At 43.4% G+C, this 24,845-nt stretch overlaps 1 protein-coding gene across 5 annotated transcripts; it reads right to left on the reverse strand.

The window, feature by feature from the left end:
• Window positions 1-278: 278 nt before the first annotated feature.
• Window positions 279-24,623, reverse strand: LOC110489219 (coiled-coil domain-containing protein 69). Of its 5 annotated transcripts, none has more exons than XM_090198830.1 (11): window positions 24,179-24,623; window positions 20,216-20,254; window positions 19,905-19,929; window positions 13,166-13,350; window positions 9,775-9,816; window positions 4,400-4,487; window positions 3,733-3,806; window positions 3,494-3,595; window positions 2,516-2,635; window positions 2,131-2,228; window positions 279-1,604 (listed from the first exon to the last, which is right to left on the reverse strand). In XM_090198830.1, exons 1-11 carry the CDS (start codon window positions 24,197-24,199, stop codon window positions 1,400-1,402), a joined length of 999 nt encoding a protein of 332 aa, XP_090054956.1. In that variant the 5' UTR covers window positions 24,200-24,623; the 3' UTR covers window positions 279-1,399. The 5 variants fall into 5 exon arrangements, with proteins under 5 accessions (XP_090054956.1, XP_090054954.1, XP_090054955.1 ...); XM_090198828.1 differs by lacking the exon at window positions 19,905-19,929 and adding an exon at window positions 19,171-19,195 and having other exon boundaries at window positions 24,179-24,621; XM_090198829.1 differs by lacking the exon at window positions 19,905-19,929 and having other exon boundaries at window positions 20,191-20,254; window positions 24,179-24,621.
• Window positions 24,624-24,845: the final 222 nt, after the last annotated feature.

Here is a 24,845-nt window from a genome sequence, read left to right on the forward strand (position 1 = left end):
GTATCACAACCGGCCATGATTGGGAGTCCCATAGGATAATTGTCCCAGAGTAATCCGGGTTTGGCCGGTGTAGGCCGTCATTGTAAATAAGAACTTGTTCTTAACCGACTTGCCTAGTTAAACAAATTAATTAACACAATTTACATTTCACATAACCTGCCTCCTAGTGGAGACACTGACACATTTCACATAACCTGCCCCCTAGTGGAGACACTGACACATTTCACATAATCTGCCCCCTAGTGGAGACACTGACACAAACACTTGCAGTCCAGTGGTTCAGATGCAACTGTTTATTGTGACTTCCTCTCTCCTTCTAGATCTATCCGCTACCTTCGAAGAGAGGAGCGTTAGCTAAATGATTCAAATAAAAAATGTAAAACCAACTAAATGTAAACGCAAGAATAACAAAAAAAATGACATCAACTACCTCTCACATTTAGTACTAGTAAAATACTGATTAAAAGTGCTAGTGCATCAGAAGAAAAAAAAAAAAAATTGAAACACAGAATTGCTTCTGTTTCTTTGTTACTTAAAGTCACAAAAATATGCATTGTCCTCATCTGAAAAAAAAAAGAACAAAATCCAACTGCCAACATAGCAATCTATTTTCCATATTCTATAAAACAAGAGTATAAACATCTCCCAATACAAAGGCAGTTGTCTAAAGTAACTGTTTAAATTGCATTATATTCTGTAACGTCTATTCCATACCGAGTGACGTAAAACCTTGACACTGCATTTTGATAGACGTCATAGTGTCTCGGCAGGTAGCTAGATATATATATATAAAAATAAATGTAGCTACTAAGTTTGTACATCTCTGTCTACAACCGCAAGTCAAACCATCAAAGTGAACACGGTCACATTCACCTAGAATATTCTCAGTTGAACAGTAACACAACTATGAGAATGTCAGTCGAAAAATAATCTCAGTTGTACAGCAGGAGTCAGTTAAGTCCAACAGCGCATGGCTATACCCACTACCCACTGCCCACCCCCCCCCCCACCCCAAAAAAAACATTATTTTTGTATGAGCACCATACTGCTATAGAAAACATGATGTATTGTAAGGCACAGCAGGTACACAACTGGACTAAAAACATTATTTGGCATCAGGTTCCATCAAACATGTGACTATAGCCCTTTGTAAAGGTACCTGGACTTTGGTTGTCAAAGTAGGATTAGGGTTGCAAAAAAGTCCCGAAACATTCCCAACGGCCCCTGCTTTTTCAGAAATCCCACTTGGAAAGATTTCAGGTTGGAGGAATCATTCATTACGTATTCCTTCATGATTCTTAGAATCCTCCAAGCAGGGAATTCTGAAAAAAAAAAAAAACTTTCAGAATTTGGGGAAATTTTCCAGAGTCAGGCTCCATGTTTACAACCCTAGACAGGATTAAGATGGAGGTAACCCTGACTGTCCTGTTCGGATCAGCTGGGGGGAGATCTCAGACACTATGGGGAAGGATGGGAAGGTAGGACAGGAGTCTCTGTGCTTCAGTTTAAACATGAGTTGCTCTTTCTCCTGGGTGAGCCTCTGACAGAGACCTGTCTGCCTGTCTAACGCCCCTTGGAGGTCATGGTGCTCCTTGGAGAGCTGCCTACAGACAGGAGCACAGGGAAGGAGATATATATTAGGAGAACATATTTATCAACATTGATAGTTTAGGACAGAAAGACATTGATAAAACAAAATCTGAAGCAAAGTACTTTATAATCAATCTTTTGCTGACCTCAAATGACTATTCTTCACCAAAATCCTACATGCATTGTCATAAGTAGAAGTAGCACCAAAAACTCATCTATATCAACTACACAAGTTTGGATGGTGAAATTTTACTTTTACACTCTCAAGTACTGTAAACTGCCAGAACTTGCTTCCACTATGAAATATCCTTTCCACTTTCTCCACCAGGTGGCGCCACATTCACATCTTATGTAAATACCATAGCCGTTTCCTACATTTGAGTTTGCTTGAACAGAACTTGTTAACTTTGTTAATCTATTTACAGCCTTGTTGCCATGTATTCTTCTACAATGTGACTTCCTGGTAACAACATTAACTCCAGGGTAACTGACTGTTCCAAACAGAGAGACAGAGACGGTGTGGATATGATATGGTCTTACTGTAGAAGGCTTTGATGGTTGTCGATACGAACCCTCAGGTCCTCATTGTTCTGTAGAACATTTATGACCTGGTCTTCTAGAGACAGATTCTTCTCCACCTGTCAGGGTAGAAAAAAAAGAAAAAAAAGGACCCAATCAGCAATCAGGATGGTGAAGACAACATATTGACATTCACAGACTTTGTGAAACTATAACCCAGAGTATTTTTTGACAACGCAGAGCACCTCAGATTTCTTGTTTCTGTTTGATTTCCTTTCGTAAAGTGTATTGAGACTGCGATTATGCAGTTTAAATAAAGAATGACTTGAATTAGACTATAGCAGAAATCTCAAAGAGTCAGGTGCCTGGACTAGTCTGTCGGCCAGTCCATGTCCCAGTTCCCTACCAGAACCTGCATCTGTAGCAGTTTGTTCCCCTGCGCCTGAATACGTTCACTCTTCATCTCAATGACAAACAGCAGACTCTCCTGCTCCCGCTCCCAGAATGGCCCAGGACTGCCGTGGGCCTAGAGAAAGAAAGGGAGGGGTAAAGAGGGAGCGAGAGAGAGGGAGGGGTAAAGAGGGAGCGAGAGAGAGGGAGGGGTAAAGAGGGAGCGAGAGAGAGGGAGGGGAAAAGAGGGAGCGAGAGAGAGGGAGGGGAAAAGAGGGAGCGAGAGAGAGGGAGGGGAAAAGAGGGAGCGAGAGAGAGGGAGGGGAAAAGAGGGAGCGAGAGAGAGGGAGGGGAAAAGAGGGAGCGAGAGAGAGGGAGGGGAAAAGAGGGAGCGAGAGAGAGGGAGGGGAAAGAGGGAGCGAGAGAGAGGGAGGGGAAAAGAGGGAGCGAGAGAGAGGGAGGGGAAAAGAGGGAGCGAGAGAGAGGGAGGGGAAAAGAGGGAGCGAGAGAGAGGGAGGGGAAAAGAGGGAGCGAGAGAGAGGGAGGGGAAAAGAGGGAGCGAGAGAGAGGGAGGGGAAAAGAGGGAGCGAGAGAGAGGGAGGGGAAAGAGGGAGCGAGAGAGAGGGAGGGGAAAGAGGGAGCGAGAGAGAAGGAGAGAGAAGGAGCGAGAGAGAAGGAGAGAGAAGGAGCGAGAGAGAAGGAGAAAGAAGGAGCGAGAGAGAAGGAGCGAGAGAGAAGGAGAAAGAAGGAGCGAGAGAGAAGGAGCGAGAAAGAAGGAGCAAGAGAGAAGGAGGAGAGGAAGAGTATAACATTAACAGCATACTAATGAAACCTGGAGACCAGATGTCTAAAGCAACAGTCCAACTAACTGGTTACAGGATCATGCACACGCCACGCAGAAACAAACACACTGTGTGCGCGCACACACGTGCGCACACACGCGCACACACACGCGCGCACACACACGCGCACACACACACACGCGCACACACACCTGAATGTTCCGCTGCAGGTCCTTCTTGAAGGTAGACTGGTCAACTCTCTTCTTTAACTGATTGTACACGTGTAGCTCTGTAGTCAGCTCCTCTACCTCCTCCTTTAAAAGAAAACCTACTGGTCAGTTCTGTACGTCCTAGTACACAGTTAGAAGGTAAGGGGTACTGTATAGACCACAGTACATCAAAACAGGTGATACAAACTGATCAAGTTAAAAAGAGACAACTAAACACACACCTTCAACGTTCTCTCAGCTGCCTGGTGGGTCTCTGTTAGTAGTTTTGTCTCGTCACTCTGTATCATCTGCCATTCTGTAGGGGATAATAGGGATTTATTATGTAATTACACGGGCCGGAATAACATCAATGATCACTCATTCTAGAACCAACAGAATAACATCAATGACTACTCATTCTAGAACAAATAGAATAACATCAATGACTACTCATTCTAGAACAAATAGAATAACATCAATGACTACTCATTCTAGAACAAATAGAATAACATCAATGACTACTCATTCTAGAACAAATAGAATAACATCAATGACTACTCATTCTAGAACAAATAGAATAACATCAATGACTACTCATTCTAGAACAAATAGAATAACATCAATGACTACTCATTCTAGAACAAATAGAATAACATCAATGACTACTCATTCTAGAACAAATAGAATAACATCAATGACTACTCATTCTAGAACAAATAGAATAACATCAATGACTACTCATTCTAGAACAAATAGAATAACATCAATGACTACTCATTCTAGAACCAACAGAATAACATCAATGACTACTCATTCTAGAACAAATAGAAAACAAAATGCAGTTCCAAAACAAAATAATCAATATGGTAATTAGATGTACAGAAGTTATTTCACATGCTGTAGTCTTGCCTTCCAGCTGTCTCTCGTGCTGCTCTGCGATCCTCTGGCTCTTCTCCACGTAGAGAACAGTCAGGTCAGCAGCTGTCTCTGTTTCCACCTGGAGATGATCAACACCACAAGGACAGGGTTGAAGCCATGTACAGCCACACTTGTCATAGGAACTAGACAAAGTGAATATCAAATATAAACAGTGAGATCTTTGTTATATAAACAAGTGTATAATACCAGATGAGCCAGCCATAACTCAATGTTGTGCCAGGTGTATAATACCAGATGAGCCAGCCATAACTCACTGTTGTGCCAGGTGTATAATACCAGATGAGCCAGCCATAACTCACTGTTGTGCCAGGTGTATAATACCAGATGAGCCAGCCATAACTCAATGTTGTGCCAGGTGTATAATACCAGATGAGCCAGCCATAACTCAATGTTGTGCCAGGTGTATAATACCAGATGAGCCAGCCATAACTCAATGTTGTGCCAGGTGTATAATACCAGATGAGCCAGCCATAACTCACTGTTGTGCCAGGTGTATAATACCAGATGAGCCAGCCATAACTCACTGTTGTGCCAGGTGCATAATACCAGATGAGCCAGCCATAACTCACTGTTGTGCCAGGTGTATAATACCAGATGAGCCAGCCATAACTCACTGTTGTGCCAGGTGTATAATACCAGATGAGTCAGCCATAACTCAATGTTGTGCCAGGTGTATAATACCAGATGAGCCAGCCATAACTCACTGTTGTGCCAGGTGTATAATACCAGATGAGCCAGCCATAACTCAATGTTGTGCCAGGTGTATAATACCAGATGAGCCAGCCATAACTCACTGTTGTGCCAGGTGTATAATACCAGATGAGCCAGCCATAACTCACTGTTGTGCCAGGTGTATAATACCAGATGAGCCAGCCATAACTCACTGTTGTGCCAGGTGTATAATACCAGATGAGCCAGCCATAACTCACTGTTGTGCCAGGTGTATAATACCAGATGAGCCAGCCATAACTCACTGTTGTGCCAGGTGTATAATACCAGATGAGCCAGCCATAACTCACTGTTGAGCCAGGTGTATAATACCAGATGAGCCAGCCATAACTCACTGTTGTGCCAGGTGTATAATACCAGATGAGCCAGCCATAACTCACTGTTGAGCCAGGTGTATAATACCAGATGAGCCAGCCATAACTCACTGTTGTGCCAGGTGTTTAATACCAGATGAGCCAGCCATAACTCACTGTTGTGCCAGGTGTATAATACCAGATGAGCCAGACATAACTCACTGTTGTGCCAGGTGTATAATACCAGATGAGCCAGCCATAACTCACTGTTGTGCCAGGTGTATAATACCAGATGAGCCAGCCATAACTCACTGTTGAGCCAGGTGTATAATACCAGATGAGCCAGCCATAACTCACTGTTGTGCCAGGTGTATAATATCATATGAGCCAGCCATAACTCACTGTTGTGCCAGGTGTATAATACCAGATGAGCCAGCCATAACTCACTGTTGTGCCAGGTGTATAATACCAGATGAGCCAGCCATAACTCAATGTTGTGCCAGGTGTATAATACCAGATGAGCCAGCCATAACTCACTGTTGTGCCAGGTGTATAATACCAGATGAGCCAGCCATAACTCACTGTTGTGCCAGGTGCATAATACCAGATGAGCCAGCCATAACTCACTGTTGTGCCAGGTGTATAATACCAGATGAGCCAGCCATAACTCACTGTTGTGCCAGGTGTATAATATCATATGAGCCAGCCATAACTCACTGTTGTGCCAGGTGTATAATACCAGATGAGCCAGCCATAACTCACTGTTGTGCCAGGTGTATAATACCAGATGAGCCAGCCATAACTCACTGTTGTGCCAGGTGTATAATACCAGATGAGCCAGCCATAACTCACTGCTCAACCAGACCATGCCAATATGAGGACAGACAACATTTAACAATCCAACTGGCTGCTACCAACCAATCACTCAATACACCATAAACCTTCCAAGACTTCTCATTCTTACTTTGTCAACTATGTTGGCACAAATCACTGCCCCCCCCCCCCCCCCCTTCTGGAAAGGTATTGTGATCCCAAAGCAGCCAAACAGGTCTAGGCTGCATCCCAAACTGAACCCTATTCCCTACTTAGAGCGCTACTTTTGAGCAGAGCCCTATGAGATGTTGTGGCCGCAACGGCACCCTCTTGCTCTGTTGACAGGAGGTTTACAAATCCATAGCCAGAGAACTTTGCAGGCGATCGCACCCGCTGTAGTCACAATACACACACACACACACCAAATAGGCAAAGATTGTGTAATGGAAAATCATGTGTTTATTATCTCCGACAACTGTAAAATATATATGACTTGACATCATGTTACTGTGCTGCTCTGGTTATTCTGCCTTCAGCTTGCGCCGACTTGAAGCTGCACATCCTGGAAACATAGGTAGTGTCCCAAATGGCACCCTATTCCTTATGTAGTGCACTACTTTTACCAGTGCTCATAGAGACTACATAGGGAATAGGGTGCCATTTTGGACACAACCACTATGAGACCTCAATTCAAAAAGAAACGAATTAAAATGCAAAATCACAATGCAATCCTGCAGGAAGAGCAGAAATACTTTTTCTGATCTGCTTAGTAATAATAATAATAATAATAATAATAATAATAATAATGATAGCCACTACTAAGGTATATGTGGACATGTGGTTCACACTATTTACTACTAATGGCCTTTTCATACTATTGTTCCAACTGTACTTTGTTGGCATGGATATTTTATTTTCACATTGTCCTCTCCAACCCGGTTCCGGCAACTAGAGAATATACTGTATAAAACAGGCCAGCCCAGTACAGTTGGCTAGGCTCTCTGCTCAGCAAAGTAGCGTGGAAAGGGTACATGGTGAATGTACACTGAACAAAAATATCAAAAACGCAACATGTCAAGTGTTGGTCCCATGTTTCATGAGCTGAAATAAAAGATCCCAGACATTTTCCATATGTACAAAAAGCTTCTCTCAAATTTTGCACACATTTGTTTACATCCCAGTTAGTGAGCATTTATCCTTTGCCAAGATAATCCATCCACCTGACAGGTGTGGCATATCAAGAAGCTGATTAAAAACAGCATGATTATTACACAGGTGCACCTTGTGCCGGGGACAATAAAAAGGCCACTAAAATGTGCAGTTTTGTCACAACACAATGCCACAGATGTCTCATGTTTTGCGGGAGCACGCAATTGGCATGCTGATTACAGGAACGTCCACCAGAGCTGTTGCCAGAGAACTTAATGTTAATTTCTCTACCATAAGCCGCCTCCAACATTGTTTTAGAGAATTTTGTAGTACGTCTAGCCCGCCTCACAACTGCAGACCATGTGTTTGGCATCGTGTGGGCGAGTGGTTTGCTGATGTGAACATTGTGAACAGTGTCCCGCAGTGGTGGTGGGGTTATGGTATGGGCAGGCATAAACTACGGACAACGAACACAATTTTATTGTTGGCCATTTAAATGCACAGAGATACTGTGACGAGATTCTGAGGACCATTGTCATGCCATTCATCTGCTGCCTTCACCTCATGTTTCAGCATGATAATACAATTCCTGGAAGCTGAAAATGTCCCAGTTGTTCCATGGCCTGTATACTCAGACATGTCACCCATAGAGCATGTTTGGGATGCTCTGGATCGATGTGTACGACCGCGTCTTCCAGTTCCCTCCAATTCCCAGCAACTTCTCACAGCCCTTGAAGATGTGTAGGACAACATTCCACAGGCCACAATCAACAGCCTGATCAACTGTATGCGAAGGAGACGTCGCGCTGCATGAGACAAATGGTGGTCACATCTGGTTCTGATCCACGCCCCTTCATTTTTTTTAAAGGTATCTGTGACAGATGCATATCTGTATTCCAGTTATATGAAATCCATGTGTTAGGGCCGAATCAATTCATTTAAAATTGACTGATTTCCTTATATGAACTGCAACTCAGTAAAATCTTAGAAATTGTTGCATGTTGCGTTTATATTTTTGTTCAGTCTAAAAATGGTACAAGTATATAAACTCAGCAAAAAAAGAAAACGTCCCTTTTCAGGACCCTGTCTTTCAAAGGTAATTCGTAAAAATCCAAATAACTTCACAGATCTTCATTGTAAAGGGTTTAAACACTGTTTCCCATGCTTGTTCAATGAACCATAAGCAATGAATGAACATGCACCTGTGGAACAGTCGTTAAGACACTAACAGCTTACAGACGGTAGGCAATTAAGGTCACAGTTATGAAAACTTAGGACACGAAAGAGGCCTTTCTACTGACTCTGAAAAACACCATAAGAAAGATGCTGTAGGCATGCTGTAAGGAGGCATGATGACTGCAATAAATTGCAATGTCCATGCTATTAGATGCCTAAGACAGCGCTAAAGGGAGACAAGACGGACAGCTGATCATCCTCGCCGTGGCAGACCACGTGTAACACCTGCACAGGATCGGTACATCCGAACATCACACCTGAGTTACACCAGGAATGCACAATCCCTCCATCAGTGCTCAGACTGTCCACAATAGGCTGAGAGAGGCTGGACTGAGGGCTTGTAGGCCTGTTGTAAGGCAGGTCCTCACCAGACATCACCGGCAACAACGTCGCCTATGAGCACAAACCCACCATCGCTGGACCAGAAAGGACTGGCAAAAAGTGCTCTTCACTGATGAGTCGCGATTTTGTCTCACCAGGGGTGATGGTCGGATTTGAGATTATCGTCGAAGGAATGAGTATTACACAGAGGCCTGTACTCTGGAGCAGGATCGATTTAGAGGTGGAGGGTCCGTCATGCTCTGGGGCGGTGTGTCACAGCATCATCGGACTGAGCTTGTTGTCATTGCAGGCAATCTCAATGCTGTGCGTTACAGGGAAGACATCCTCCGCCCTCATTTGCAGTCCATGAGGAAGAGATGCACTGCAGTACTTAATGCAGCTGGTGGCCACACCAGATACTGACTGTTACTTTTGATTTTGACCCCCCCCTTTGTTCAGGGACACATTGTTCAATTTCTGTTAGTCACATGTCTGTGGAACTTGTTCAGTTTATGTCTCAGTTGTTGAATCTTGTTATGTACAAACACAAACATTTACACATTAAGTTTGCTGTAAACAAACTTAGTTGACAGTGAGAGGACATTTATTTTTGCTGAGTATACGGTATATGGTGAATGTAAAATGGTACAGGGTATAGGTATAAGGTAAAGGGTATATGAAGGGCTGGAGGTAAAACTCCAGCTGGAGAAGAGGCTTGGGAAACACTAATGAGCTGAGGGTTAGGGATAGGGGTTAGGGGTTAGGGCTAGGGGTTAGGGAAGGGTGCTAGCAGTTACTACCTACCTTCTCAGCAGGGCCGGTGGTCCTTGCCGTTCTGCCACAAAACTAGAATAGTCGCAGTAAGCAAAATGACGTTGAAAAGACAGATGAAAAACATTTTCCAGACGTTGAAGATAGGTTCTGAATGAAAGGTGAATTATTTTCCAGGATGTTTTCAACATTCTGTTTCCAGGATGTTGAAAATGTGTCTTTTCTGGATGTTGAAGAGATTGAAAGGCATTAGCTTCGGTCCGTGCTTACCAAGGTGTAGCCTACAGTGTTGCCTGAAACTACATTTTAAACACCCATCCATGTGGTAGGCCCACCCATGTGGTAGCTTACCAAGGTGTAGCCTACAGTGTTGCCCGAAACTACATTTTATAAACACCCATCCATGTGGTAGCTTACCAAGGTGTAGCCTACAGTGTTGCCCGAAACTACATTTTATAAACACCCACCCATGTGGTAGGCCCACCCATGTGGTAGGCCCATCCATGTGGTAGGCCCATCCATGTGGTAGGCCCATCCATGTGGTAGGCCCATCCATGTGGTAGGCCCATCCATGTGGTAGACCCATCCATGCGGTAGGCCCATCCATGCGGTAGGCCCATCCATGCGGTAGACCCATCCATGTGGTAGGCCCATCCATGTGGTAGGCCCATCCATGTGGTAGGCCCATCCATGTGGTAGGCCCACCGTTTGTAAAACAAGCCGATGCATTGGCTTTATTAGTCCTGATTCCAGTGACTTATCAATTTGGCTAATTAAGCTCTGAATATCAGATACCCAACTTTATCAGGACTTATCGTGAGCCTATTTAAGCTCAGAATATCAGCTACCCAACTTCATCAGGACTTATCGTGAGCCTATTGAAGCTCTGAATATCAGCTACCCAACTTCATCAGGACTTATCGTGAGCCTATTGAAGCTCTGAATATCAGATACCCAACTTCATCAGGACTTATCGTGAGCCTATTGAAGCTCTGAACATCAGCTACCCAACTTCATCAGGACTTATCGTGATCCTATTGAAGCTCTGAATATCAGATACCCAACTTCATCAGGACTTATCGTGAGCCTATTGAAGCTCAATATCAGATACCCAACTTCATCAGGACTTATCGTGAGACTATTGAAGCTCTGAATATCAGCTACCCAACTTCATCAGGACTTATCGTGATCCTATTGAAGATCTGAATATCAGATACCCAACTTCATCAGGACTTATCGTGATCCTATTGAAGATCTGAATATCAGCTACCCAACTTCATCAGGACTTATCGTGATCCTATTGAAGATCTGAATATCAGCTACCCAACTTCACCAGGACTTATCGTGATCCTATTGGCAGGAAACGCAGAAGTATTTTCTTTTTCACCATGATCATCTTGTCAAAAATGTATAGATACAAACGTGAAACCTCTGATCATGACAATGGGGTGAGCCTTAGACCACAGATGATGCATGTCTGTTATAACCAAATAGATAGATAGGATGGGCAACCAGGATGGACAGGTAACTCTTTAAACCACTTTTTAGAGACCATAAATCCACTACTACATTAAGTGTGCTCTGAACCACAGCATCACGGAGAAGCACGGCCGGTCCGCTCATTAGGCAGGATTAGGCAGCCGATTGACGAGGGCAGCATTTTCTGACCGTTGGGCCAGTAACTGCTGGTTCGAATCCCCAAGCTGACTAGGTGAAAAATCTGCCAATCTTCCCTTGAGCAAGGCACTTAACCCTAAATGCTCCTGTATGTCGCTCTGGATAAGAGCATCTGCTAAAATCATCTGCTAAAAGCATCTGCTAATGTTATGAGCTCAATTCCCTGGATCACCTACAGTGCCTTCAGAAAGGATTCAGATTTTGTTAGGTAACAGCCTTACTCTAAAATTGGTTAAATAGTTTTTTCCCCCCCGTCTCATCAATTGACACACAATACGCCATAATTACAACGAAAAAAAAAAAAAAAAGGTTTTTAGAAATGTATTACACATAAAAACCGAAATACTGAATTTCTGAAGTATTCAGACCCTTTACTCAGCACTTTGTTGAAGCATCTTTGGCAGTGACTACAGCCGGGAGTCTTTTTGGGTATGACGCTACAAGCTTGAGTTGGAACACCTGTATTTGGGTAGTTTCTCCCATTCTCCTCTGTAGATCCTCTCAAGCTCTGTCAGGTTGGATGGGGAGCGTTGCTTCACAGCTATTTTCAGGTCTCTCCAGAGTTGTTCAATCGGGTTCAAGTCCGGGCCACTGAAGGACATTGAGACTTGTCCCGAAGCTACTCGCCGCTGAAAAACAGCCCCACAGCAGAACAGAGAATCTTGTTTCTCATGGTCCGAGAGTCTTTAGGTGCCTTTTGGACAACTCCAAGTGAGATATCACGTGCCTGTTACTGAAGAATGACTTCCGTCTGGCCACTACCAGAAAGGCCTGATTGGTGGAGAGCTGCTGAGATGGTTGTCCTTCTGGAAGGTTCTCCCATCTCCACAGAGGAACTGTAGAGCTCTGTCAGAATGACCATGGTCACCTCCCTGACCAAGGCACTCCCCCGATTGCTCAGTTTTGCCGGGCGGTCAGCTCTAGGAAGAGTCTTGGTGGTTCCAAACTTCTTCCATTTAAGAATGAGAGGCCACGGTGTTCAACGCTGTAGAAATGTTTTGGTACCCTTCCCCAGATCTGTGCCTCGACAATCCTTTCTCGGAGCTCTACGGACCTTCGACCTCATGGCTTGGTTTTTTTCTCTGACATGCACTGTCATCTGTGGGACCTTTCCAAATCATGTCCAATCAATTGAATTTACCACAGGTGTTCTCCAATCAAGTTTTAGAAACAGCTCAAGGATGAGCAATGGAAACAGGATGCACATTACCTCAAGTTCGTGTCTCATAGCAAGGGTCTGAATACTTTTGTAAATAAGGTATCAGATTAAGGTACCGTTTTCGCTCTCATTATTGAGTAGTGTGTGTAGAATAATGCTGTAATGTAACAAAATGTGAAAAGTCAAGGGGTCTGAATACTTTCCGAAGGCACGTTACCTTCTCAATGATGATGTGGACCAGGAAACAGAGCAGTCTATAGGGTTAGCTACCTTCTCAGTGATGTTGTGGACCAGGGCACAGAGCAGTCTATAGGGTTAGCTACCTTCTCAATGATGTTGTAGACCAGGGCACAGAGCAGTCTATGGGGTTAGCTACCTTCTCAGTGATGTTGTGGACCAGGGCACAGAGCAGTCTATAGGGTTAGCTACCTTCTCAATGATGTTGTGGACCAGGGCACAGAGCAGTCTATGGGGTTAGCTACCTTCTCAGTGATGTTGTGGACCAGGGCACAGAGCAGTCTATAGGGTTAGCTACCTTCTCAGTGATGTTGTGGACCAGGAAACAGAGCAGTCTATAGGGTTAGCTACCTTCTCAATGATGTTGTGGACCAGGGCACAGAGCTCTCCTTGGGTTGGGTCTTTTAGTAGCTCCTCCCTCTCCTGGGTCCCGGAGGCAGACAGCACCTCCCGTAGGATCTTCAGCTGCCACTCATACTGACCCAGCTGCTTCTCCGTTTCTAGACCCACGTTCAGCTCCTCCAGAGGGACTTTACCTGGAGGAGGGGATACCAGGGTTGTAATTCAGTAGGTAACAGAAGAAAACAGAAACATGGGAGGGACTACCTGGACATGTCCAATAAGAAATGCTTGTTTTTTTCATGGCAAAATCCTACATCTGCTACATTACAATGTAGCTGAATATGACCAAGTGCTGTGGTTATCAAGGCAGAACTTCCTCCTGGAATGCTCAGATAGAAATGTTGTGAATAGAGCGGACATGATTTCTTATCCTACATGTCTACATAATAGATTTATCTTGTACAGTATGTTCCACACAGTGAGTGGGCAGAGGGTTTGAACCAAACCAGACCTGGCTGTAACATTTACTGGTCTGACTAGACTCAGTACAACACCAGTAGAATATACAATCTGTCACCTATAAATACTCCTAGCTACTCTGATATGTGTAGGGAGGGTAGGGGTGGGGGGGGGGGCGGTCCAACTTCTGAGGAAGTCATGTAATGCTCTAGTTTGGTGAACCACGTTCCGAATGATGATTCACCTGGAGACTTGTGCTAGGGCCACTAGCTAATGCCTAGGTTTTAGCTCAGCAGGCTAGGCTAACACAGTCTTGTTCACGTAGGCAGTTGTTGAAGGCATGATCTTGAGACCCATAATTACATGGCAACAGAGAACACTTTGAGTACAACAGAGTACACAAGACAGTACCTGTTGAGTATTCTAATGCAGACAGCACAGTGTTGACACAGTGTTTACAAGGCCATCTCAGTATCCAAAACTGACTGGTTGAAATTAGGTCATTGTGATGTCAATTTAATGAGTAATTCCAAACAGTTTCTGGGTGTAGGGACATCATTTCAACCACCGGGATCATTGCAAAGTGTGTATCAGTTAACCTTTCAAATGCAACGGCAAAATTTAGATTTCCGCCTAAATAGACAAAGCCACAAATAACTGCTATTCATGTGTAATTACATGATTCTGACATGCCAAAACTTGGTATATTTGGAAAGACGACATCTGGGAGATTATTTCCTCAATCAGAAGATGGGGGGGTTACATAGTTCGGAATACACAAGATCAAGCACACAAAAAATAACCGGTGTTTTAATTTTTATTTATTTTGAAAGTCATCTTTCATTGACAAGCTATAAGTGAATTATTGATGCCCAGAGCAGGAAATACATCAGATGGCTTCCACAACATGTGAACAATATCATAAAAATAAAAATGGAATTTATAGACCTGACAACTCAAAATGGGCAGATGTTCTAGTAAGTGGTGTCAGTTGTGGTCACGGGACGTTTCCAAGTGTCCCTAAACCTCTCCAAATTAGATCATTCCAGTGCTATTACATATTTGCAATTCCTAAATGCTATGTGTTCAGTATAAAATGTTTCTACCATATGAACCTCACTCAAACATTGTGGTGGTGTTATGGGGTGTCCAGGGTACAGCCTAGTGGTTAGAGCGTTGGACTAGTAACCGGAAGGTTGCGAGTTCAAACCCCCGAGCTGACAAGGTACAAATCTGTCGTTCTGCCCCTGAACAGGCAGTTAACCCACTGTTCCCAGGCCGTCATTGAAAATAAGAATGTGTTCTTAACTGACTTGCCTGGTTAAATAAAGGTAAAAAAAAAAAAAAAAAAAAAAAAAAAAAGTGTCCTTTCAACCTCTCCAAACTGTCCGAAAGTGTCCGAATTTGGTAACTGCACTGTTTTTGCACACTGGATTAGTAACTAACTACTATTGTTCACTATAAAAACTACATTTCTACAACACCAACGTCACTCAAACATTGTGGTGGTTTCAGGGGCACTCTCCAAAGTGCCTGGACATTTAGCCTAGGCATATCTAATGTATTGGTCCCACATACAAATGAACTGTTCACAACAATATAAAAAGCAACAGATAAACCAAATGTAAAAATAGGTTTTATCAAACAAACTTGGTCACACACACACACACACACACACGTGTCCTTCACAATTTTTTTTTTGCAAAAACATAAATAAGCTGAACTTCCAAATGGCATTCGTGTTTGTTTTTACATCCCAGGTGTAGATGATTAGATGTCACTTTCACCGTAGCTTGTGCATGTTGTGATAGTCTTTGAAGCAGTCCCTCTCTGTCAGGGAACAAAAAGTGAACTGGCATTTCTGACAGAAGATGGGGGGGGTTTGCGGGGGTGCTTGCTGGGGAGGTGTGGCCCCCTAACAGCATCATCAAAATCCTCTGCATCCTCCTGTGATGAATAAAAAAAAAGGGATATATTGTTGTAAGACAAACTGAATTACAGTTGACTACATTTACAAAAACAACATTATTGTAAAGTAAAAACTCAATTTGTACAGTGACTCACATTAGGTGTGAAGCACACACTCACTGCAAACAGTAACACTTTGGAGACAAAGCAAGAGGTGAGAACCACAAATAAACAATGGCCATGAGAGTTTAGTGGCCTCCAAAGTTACAAGGATGAAACTTTGAACAGCAAACTAATATGAAACATCGACAATAACTACTTTGGAATTATAGAACATTGAAATGACTTGTTACATAGGCCTATGTAAACTAAATCCTAAGACCAAAAAAGCAGACAACTTATAAAAAACAAATACATTGAGTATATAAGCTTTATAAAGTCATGAACATAATTTACTTACGGATCTAAACGTGGATCCAATCCTTCTAGAAGCAATCTTTTTGTCGGCCGAGTCGAAATCCTTGTTGTCCAGATCGCTCCCCTGATCCGAGTCCGTCCAGAATTTTATTCAAAGCTTCTATGTCGGTATACTTACTCATAGTGGTTCTTTTTAGCTTCCTTTTCAGTATTCTTAGTTCTTACCCCCCCCCCCCCCGAGAAGCAATATTTTATGTTAAAGCGATGAAATGTTTACAATGTAGTGGAGCGTGATTGGTGCGTCTCGTGTCTGAGCCAGGTAACAATAGTTCGCATTACGCATAAAAAAGTTACAAGCTTGCTTTATTCGACCCAGGTCAACAGCATATCCCCGAAAAGCTTATCTCAGTGGCTACAAGATTGTCAAGGCGCCATAGTAGCCAATCCCGTGTGTAATGGATGCCTACGGGATGTAAAGAGCAGGCAACGTCATATTTTTGATGCGCAAAGATAGACACTGGGTGGACGTTCGCCGTGGGTGGACGTTCGCCGTGGCCACTAAGTCATACATCATCAAATAACATTAGCAATAGACTAGATTTGCTCCTACCAACCTAAGGATTAACTTCATACCCCTACATATGACTATAGCTCAAACACAGACCTAATCGAAGCGTACATTGTAAGATGTTTGGTGAAAACGTTGTGTGAAATAAACATTTTGACCCTCGGGCTGGTGATCAATAACGGTAGGTCACAGGCAGATGAATAACACATCGTCATGATCTGCGGAGTCACCGCTTTCGGTGTGTATCGACGTGTTCCGTGTTTATTTAGTTTATGCTTCACAATGCTAATCGGAATGTAGGCAGCAGCCATCTTGAAATGAGGTCCTTGGCTCAGCCTGCCGTTACTCATTTGTATGCTCATATATATTAGCAAATCACACCAATGATTTTAAGGCACAGCTCAATAGCCAAGATACTCAGCTTTCCGCAGACTGTGAATACCTTTCTCATACCAGACTGAATTTAACAAAACAGAGTCCCCAAATATGAATCCAACCCACAATCCTGGAGTTGCAAGCACCATACCAATGCCAACGGAGCTATACAGGAGGACCGTTATTATATACTGGTTATTAGTGGGCCCAATAATAAAGAGAGGACACGTCAGTATGGGCGCCTAGATTTTATAATGCATCAAGAAGCAGATTGATGTGTAAAACGCTCAGATGTAATAAAGAAAACCTGACAAGCAGTAGGAGAGGAGTCAGTGTCAGTTTACAACACTACAGGAAACCACACCACTCACCCACTCCATCTTGATGGCTGTTGACCTTCTACAACACTACAGGAAACCACACCACTCACCCACTCCATCTTGATGGCTGTTGACCTACAACACTACAGGAAACCACACCACTCACCTCCTCCAGCTTGATGGTTGTTGACCTACAACACTACAGGAAACCACACCACTCACCTCCTCCAGCTTGATGGTTGTTGACCTACAACACTACAGGAAACCACACCACTCACCCACTCCATCTTGATAGTTGTTGACCTACAACACTACAGGAAACCACACCACTCACCCACTCCATCTTGATGGTTGTTGACCTACAACACTACAGGAAACCACACCACTCACCCACTCCATCTTGATGGCTGTTGACCTTCTACAACACTACAGGAAACCACACCACTCACCTCCTCCAGCTTGATGGTTGTTGACCTACAACACTACAGGAAACCACACCACTCACCCACTCCATCTTGATGGTTGTTGACCTACAACACTACAGGAAACCACACCACTCACCCACTCCATCTTGATGGCTGTTGACCTTCTACAACACTACAGGAAACCACACCACTCACCTCCTCCAGCTTGATGGTTGTTGACCTACAACACTACAGGAAACCACACCACTCACCCACTCCATCTTGATAGTTGTTGACCTACAACACTACAGGAAACCACACCACTCACCCACTCCATCTTGATGGTTGTTGACCTACAACACTACAGGAAACCACACCACTCACCCACTCCATCTTGATAGTTGTTGACCTACAACACTACAGGAAACCACACCACTCACCCACTCCATCTTGATAGTTGTTGACCTACAACACTACAGGAAACCACACCACTCACCCACTCCATCTTGATGGTTGTTGACCTACAACACTACAGGAAACCACACCACTCACCCACTCCATCTTGATAGTTGTTGACCTACAACACTACAGGAAACCACACCACTCACCCACTCCATCTTGATAGTTGTTGACCTACAACACTACAGGAAACCACACCACTCACCTCCATCTTGATAGTTGTTGACCTACAACACTACAGGAAACCACACCACTCACCCACTCCATCTTGATAGTTGTTGACCTTCTACAACACTACAGGAAACCACACCACTCACCCACTCCATCTTGATAGTTGTTGACCTACAACACTACAGGAAACCACACCACTCACCTCCTCCAGCTTGATGGTTGTTGACCTACAACACTACAGGAAACCACACCACTCACCCACTCCATCTTGATAGTTGTTGACCTACAACACTACAGGAAACCACACCACTCACCCACTCCATCTTGATAGTTGTTGACCTACAACACTACAGGAAACCACACCACTCACCCACTCCATCTTGATAGTTGTTGACCTACAACACTACAGGAAACCACACCACTCACCCACTCCATCTTGATAGTTGTTGACCTACAACACTACAGGAAACCACACCACTCACCCCCTCCATCTTGATAGTTGTTGACCTACAACACTACAGGAAACCACACCACTCACCCACTCCATCTTGATAGTTGTTGACCTACAACACTACAGGAAACCACACCACTCACCCACTCCATCTTGATGGCTGTTGACCTTCTACAACACTACAGGAAACCACACCACTCACCTCCTCCAGCTTGATGGTTGTTGACCTACAACACTACAGGAAACCACACCACTCACCCACTCCATCTTGATGGTTGTTGACCTACAACACTACAGGAAACCACACCACTCACCCACTCCATCTTGATGGTTGTTGACCTACAACACTACAGGAAACCACACCACTCACCCACTCCATCTTGATGGTTGTTGACCTACAACACTACAGGAAACCACACCACTCACCCACTCCATCTTGATGGTTGTTGACCTACAACACTACAGGAAACCACACCACTCACCCACTCCATCTTGATAGTTGTTGACCTACAACACTACAGGAAACCACACCACTCACCCACTCCATCTTGATAGTTGTTGACCTACAACACTACAGGAAACCACACCACTCACCCACTCCATCTTGATAGTTGTTGACCTACAACACTACAGGAAACCACACCACTCACCCACTCCATCTTGATAGTTGTTGACCTACAACACTACAGGAAACCACACCACTCACCCACTCCATCTTGATAGTTGTTGACCTACAACACTACAGGAAACCACACCACTCACCCACTCCATCTTGATGGTTGTTGACCTACAACACTACAGGAAACCACACCACTCACCCACTCCATCTTGATGGCTGTTGACCTTCTACAACACTACAGGAAACCACACCACTCACCTCCTCCAGCTTGATGGTTGTTGACCTACAACACTACAGGAAACCACACCACTCACCCACTCCATCTTGATGGTTGTTGACCTACAACACTACAGGAAACCACACCACTCACCCACTCCATCTTGATGGTTGTTGACCTACAACACTACAGGAAACCACACCACTCACCCACTCCATCTTGATAGTTGTTGACCTACAACACTATAGGAAACCACACCACTCACCTCCTCCATCTTGATAGTTGTTGACCTACAACACTACAGGAAACCACACCACTCACCCACTCCATCTTGATGGTTGTTGACCTTCTACAACACTACAGGAAACCACACCACTCACCCACTCCATCTTGATAGTTGTTGACCTACAACACTACAGGAAACCACACCACTCACCCACTCCATCTTGATGGTTGTTGACCTTCTACAACACTACAGGAAACCACACCACTCACCCACTCCATCTTGATAGTTGTTGACCTACAACACTACAGGAAACCACACCACTCACCTCCTCCATCTTGATAGTTGTTGACCTACAACACTACAGGAAACCACACCACTCACCTCCTCCATCTTGATAGTTGTTGACCTTCTACAACACTACAGGAAACCACACCACTCACCCACTCCATCTTGATGGTTGTTGACTTCCTTCACCGTTTTCTCCTCCTTCGCTTTGTTTTTCCTCTAAAAATATACAGAAAAGACAATGTTGTCATTGATCAACACGGGTCTAGTTCCCACAATATTAAACATGGTCTTATTTAACCATATCTGGGTAAATTAGAGGGGATTATGGTACACAAAATACCTAAAGACAGTTCGCTCCCCATTTCACTTTGAAAAGCGTGGGGTCTGATGTAGGAATACATTATGACTATATCTCAACATATCACAGATACACCAAAGTACTGAGAATACCTCAACACTATGAGATGTTTTGAAGTTACCAGGGAAACCATAACTTTGTAAACTAAAGCAGGGTAGGAGCTTATGTAAAGCTTCTGATGGGTGCTTGACCCATATTGCTTTCTGACTGGGAGTGATTCGTACCCACATGACTGGAAATTAATCTAATTAAATTAATTATTTGTTTGTTCAAAAGTTATATAAAACATGTCCATGCTACAGTGTTCATACTATTTGTACAATGTGTTACACTGCTTTACTTCAAACTGATCATACCAGTACTTATGGAGCCTTAATAAACATTTCTGCATTAGATGGGGCGGCAGGGTAGCCTAGTGGTTAGAGCGTTGGACTAGTAACCGGAAGGTTGCAAGTTCAAACCCCCGAGCTGACAAGGTACAAATCTGTCGTTCTGCCCCTGAACAAGGAAGTTAGCCCACTGTTCCTAGGCCGTCATTGAAAATAAGAATTTGTTCTTAACTGACTTGCCTCGTTAAATAAATAAAAAATAAATAAACATTATGTTGTTGTAGAATAACCTATACTAGGTGAGCATAGATTATAAGGAGTTACAGCCAGGTCAATCATAACTGGTTTTGTAAGTAGGACAATTCTAGCATAGGTCACTACTCTATATACCAAACTATTCCTAAACTGTCAAACAATACCAAGGTTCCTGACAAGACTAAATCCGGTCCTAAACCAGATCCGGTCCTTGTGTCCGGTCCTCAATGTGTAGACTAAAGTATTAAGTCTGTGTAGACTGTAAAAAAAAAAAAAAGTTGTATTGTCACAAACAGCAGATAAGTGTTGTTGTACAGGGTCAGTCAGAGTAGTATGATGTGGTGTTGTACAGGTCAGTCATGGTAGTATGATAGGTGCAGTGAAATGTGTTGTTTTACAGGGTCAGTCATAGTAGTATGATAGGTACGCTGGAGCGAATTAGAGTTAAAGGCACAGAAAGATTTTTCACTTTTACAGCTCAGGCATTCAAAACAGTGACTTTTCAGTTACTGGGCCAACGTTCTAACCGCTAGGCTACCTGCCACAATACAGTATGGCGGTCCATGGAGACCGGCCACCTCCTGGTATAACACAACGTTATTCCACCACCACTAACGCTGTAGAAACACATACCAACACGCCAAACATGGCGTACCTGTTTTATTTGTGCCTGGAAAACAGTGTAAGTGTGTCCCAAATGGCACCCTATTCCCTACATAGTGCACTACTTTTGACCAGAGCCCTATGGCACCCTATTCCCTACATAGTGCACTACTTTTGACCAGAGCCCTATGGCACCCTATTCCCTACATAGTGCACTACTTTTTACTAGAGCCCTATGGACCCTGGTCTCATAGGGAGTTCACAACAACAGGAAGTGTGTGTCATATGGGACACAAGCCCAATAAAATACTATAATATCTAATATTCCAATAAGACAAGTGACTCCTGGAAGACTATGTAGAGACCAGTACAGCCTGAGGTTTGTTTGATTACCTTCTTTAAGTCCCAGTAAAGGATCTTAAGTACACAAGTCCAGGAGCAAATGTTGAAGAGGGTCTGGAAAGGCTCTCTTTAACACGACCATAAATCACATCTTCACTTCCTTCTCAGTATGCACATCCCAAACGGCACCCCATTCCCTATATAGTGCACTACTTTTGACCAAGGCCCATAGACCAGTGCCCAAAGTAGTGCACTACAGAGGGAATAGGGTACCATTTGGGACAGAGAGCCAGTCTCCACAGTCTTTTTAAACATAGGAGAAACTGCAACGTGGAGGCATGTCTTCACTGACTAAACTCACAGGGAACATCCTAGCCCCATGGCAAACTGTAGCCTACACAGGACTCCTAATGTTTAACAAGTTCTTCCTGGCCCCAATAGTACAAGGTTAAGATTGAATGTTCTGTGAGAAACATCTAGTTCAGGTATGTTCTCACAAGAGTTGAAAGAAACTTTCCAAGGAGAGTGTAGAATACAGATATGTCCTGTCAAAGGACCACACATAGGAGACAGACATGTACCCCAGGCTGATAGAACTAGAACAAAAAACAGCCCCTAAACTCAAAAGGAAATTCAGAAAACTAAAACCACATCTTCAATACAACACAGGACATTCAGACTTAGTTTTAAGGGATATTTAATTTAGACTGTGGTTGAGTCTAGCAGAGAAACAAATGTTCCTTGAGATTTCATTAACACTTGGCTGAGTCTCTTCATGTGGCATTTTCATCATGGTCCATATGGAGCCATATTGATGTGTGTGTGTGTGTGTGTCTCTCTCTCCAGGCCCTCTCTAGCAGAACTTCACACTTCTCCAGTTGCTTACGTCAACCAGCCAAACAGATGGTTTTGTGATCTGCCATACAGCTTGCCAGTGGCTTGCAGTACCTCTAAGGTCATGCTTACTTTGTGGAGGAGAAAAATATTTTCAATCTCAAGGAGAGTTAGGTGTTTATATCAAGCACCACCAGGGACCATTGATAAAATGAAGGAATCCACTCACATAGAATATTGGCTAAACAATCAAATAATTCCCTCTGCTTTTAAACTGTGTAAGTGGTCTCACTCATCTGGCAAACAGACACATTGAAATGATATCCCCTTCAACTCAACGAGTTATCTAGGTCTACCTCCTCTATGCCACCGGGAAGTGGTACAAATCTGGGGTATCATTTCTGGATGGAACAAATCTGGGGTATCATTTCTGGATGGAACAAATCTGGGGTATCATTTCTGGATGGAACAAATCTGGGGTATCATTTGTGGATGTAATATAAACCTGTGCCACTGGTTGTAAATGTCAGAGGCAGTACTAGCACATTAATTAACTGTAGCCTAAAAAGGCCATTTAGTCGCATATTAAATATCACAGTTGCCATATCCTCAAGTCACTTCCTTTCCATCAAACAGTGCAGTTTGTAGTTATTGGTTGTTGTCATAGAAAACACGAACTGGTCGCAATTGTAAATGAGAACTTGTTCTCAACTTGCCTACCTGGTTAAATAAAAAGGTGAAATAAATAAATACAATCTGAACCATGTAGAAAAACCCAACAACTCATACGACCAGAAAGTAGACATTTTGACAGATGTAATTCAATGACTACGCAAGGCTCCAGGGTGTCAATCAATGAATGAATACAATATACTGGTAATGATGACACAATGACACTGAAGGATGAGATCATTGATCATTGATACTGTATCATCAGTGACTGTCAATGTCTGGCCAACCTGCAACTTCTTATAAGTAATTCGGGAAGAATCGCATCAGATGAGTTCCCTGCACCGCTACAATTGACAAGTAGGTTTCAAACTCGTGGGGTAGTCAGTATCAGAGGATCGACTCCATATCTTCAGTTATTTTCAGCGGTTTCAAAACGTAGAACACTTTGCACAAATTGACTGATAGCCTAAATCACGCGTTTCAAAAACATTGATGTTAATGAATGTGTAATCTCGGTTGTAAAATCTACGAGATTAATGCACGTGGGAAATTAGGCTACACTAACAAACAGTTTTTCTTTATCTATTTAAAAAATAAGTTATCAACACGCCTGTACTGTGCCAGGAATCGGTGCGACAATGGCAGCTACAATAACAAAACATCACTTGGTTCGCTAATTGACTTCCTAGATGATTTCACAACAAATATGAATAAAAACATTTTTTTTTTGCAAATTCCGCCACACACCTTGCTGTGGCTGCAACCCATGCCTGCCCCGCGTCCACTCGTCACCCCTACCAGTCCTTTCCTAGAGTTACCAACTCTTCTGAACGCCGGGATGTGGTCGGGTCTCTCAAGACGTCTGTGTAATTCACTCACAACAACTCACTCAAATCTACCAGATGGGCGGTTATTTTTCAAAACCACAATCACTGATTTTAAAACAATCTGGACAAACCTAAATACCCACGTTCAAGAAGGGGAAACAGTTTTAAAGGTCAGTGGATTGTGCATCCTGTTGCGCACAATTTAGGTTTGTGGGTGTTTCAAATCTACTGATTTGAAATTTTACCGTAATACACCGAAGACGCGACCCATCAGACAATTACATGATTTTCAACGAAAATAATAGGTTACCTAATCATGCATTTTATCCATGGAAAATGTTTTCCTTTTGCCTGAGCTATTTAATCATAGCAGGCCTATAATGTGTCCCCTGGAATATTGAATTCTCACTGTAATAAGACAAAAATAAAGAATTGTATGGATTGATCTGAATCTATAATTTTGTTTATAATACATGTTGGGGAACAGTCCAATGGAAAACACAAACAAGTCGATGGAAATGTAATAGACACACAGTAGATCCATCCAGCCAGCCAGGGAGGGAGGGTTGTCAGAAGGGCATGGGCCT

Source organism: Oncorhynchus mykiss, chromosome 14 (assembly GCF_057628025.1).
Source record: "Oncorhynchus mykiss isolate SJ-2025 chromosome 14, ASM5762802v1, whole genome shotgun sequence".
Lineage (NCBI taxonomy): Eukaryota > Metazoa > Chordata > Actinopteri > Salmoniformes > Salmonidae > Oncorhynchus > Oncorhynchus mykiss.

What these genes read in the sequence shown, in the direction of transcription:
- LOC110489219 (XM_090198830.1), bottom strand. Translation starts at nt 24,199, where the DNA reads ATGGGTTGCAGCCACAGCAAG. An exon ending in GCACGAGAGACAGCTGGAAG is followed by an intron (nt 3,807 to 4,399) that starts GCAAGACTACAG and finishes TATCCCCTACAG; the next exon opens with AATGGCAGATGATACAGAGT. An exon ending in ACCTGCAGCGGAACATTCAG is followed by an intron (nt 2,636 to 3,493) that starts GTGTGTGTGCGC and finishes TTCTTTCTCTAG; the next exon opens with GCCCACGGCAGTCCTGGGCC.